General features: G+C 49.2%; 1 protein-coding gene across 1 annotated transcript in view; it reads left to right on the plus strand.

Annotated features, from left to right (window-relative positions):
• Positions 1–392, plus strand: part of LOC119591924 (ubiquitin carboxyl-terminal hydrolase 32-like) — a gene marked incomplete in the record, with an annotated part of 40,183 nt that overhangs the window by 20,365 nt on the left and 19,426 nt on the right. The window contains 1 exon segment of the mRNA XM_037940678.1: positions 138–341. Coding sequence (XP_037796606.1) covers positions 138–341 — 204 coding nt within the window.

Below are 392 nucleotides of genomic sequence, written 5' to 3' on the forward strand. Positions count from 1 at the left end.
GTGATAAGTCTTTTTATTATAGTATGCAGTTTTTGTGCAGGCAAAAGGGAACCTTAGTCACAACCATCTGAGAGATCTACTGGTTCCAGACAGTCTAAGGAGGTTGCCTCTGGGCTAACTGGAAATTCCATTTTCAGTAGCGTGCTCGTAACCAGCATAGCCAGCTTAGGGGGTGCTGACTCTGTATCCTTGACCAGCCTAGATAGTGAGGGGTCGCTCAATCGGACGGAGCAGCCTGGGTCGCGGCAAGGATCTCTGCAGCGCCACGCCCCGACCACCTCGAGTCCTAGAAAGAATTTTAGCTCTGGCAATCTGGCAGTCTACAGTCATGAGACTAGCAGGTAGAGTTCTTGCGCTTGTCAAGCTGATGTGTTTTACTTGATGTGAGAAAA

The sequence above is a fragment of the Penaeus monodon genome, chromosome 29, assembly GCF_015228065.2.
Source record: "Penaeus monodon isolate SGIC_2016 chromosome 29, NSTDA_Pmon_1, whole genome shotgun sequence".
Taxonomy (NCBI): domain Eukaryota; kingdom Metazoa; phylum Arthropoda; class Malacostraca; order Decapoda; family Penaeidae; genus Penaeus; species Penaeus monodon.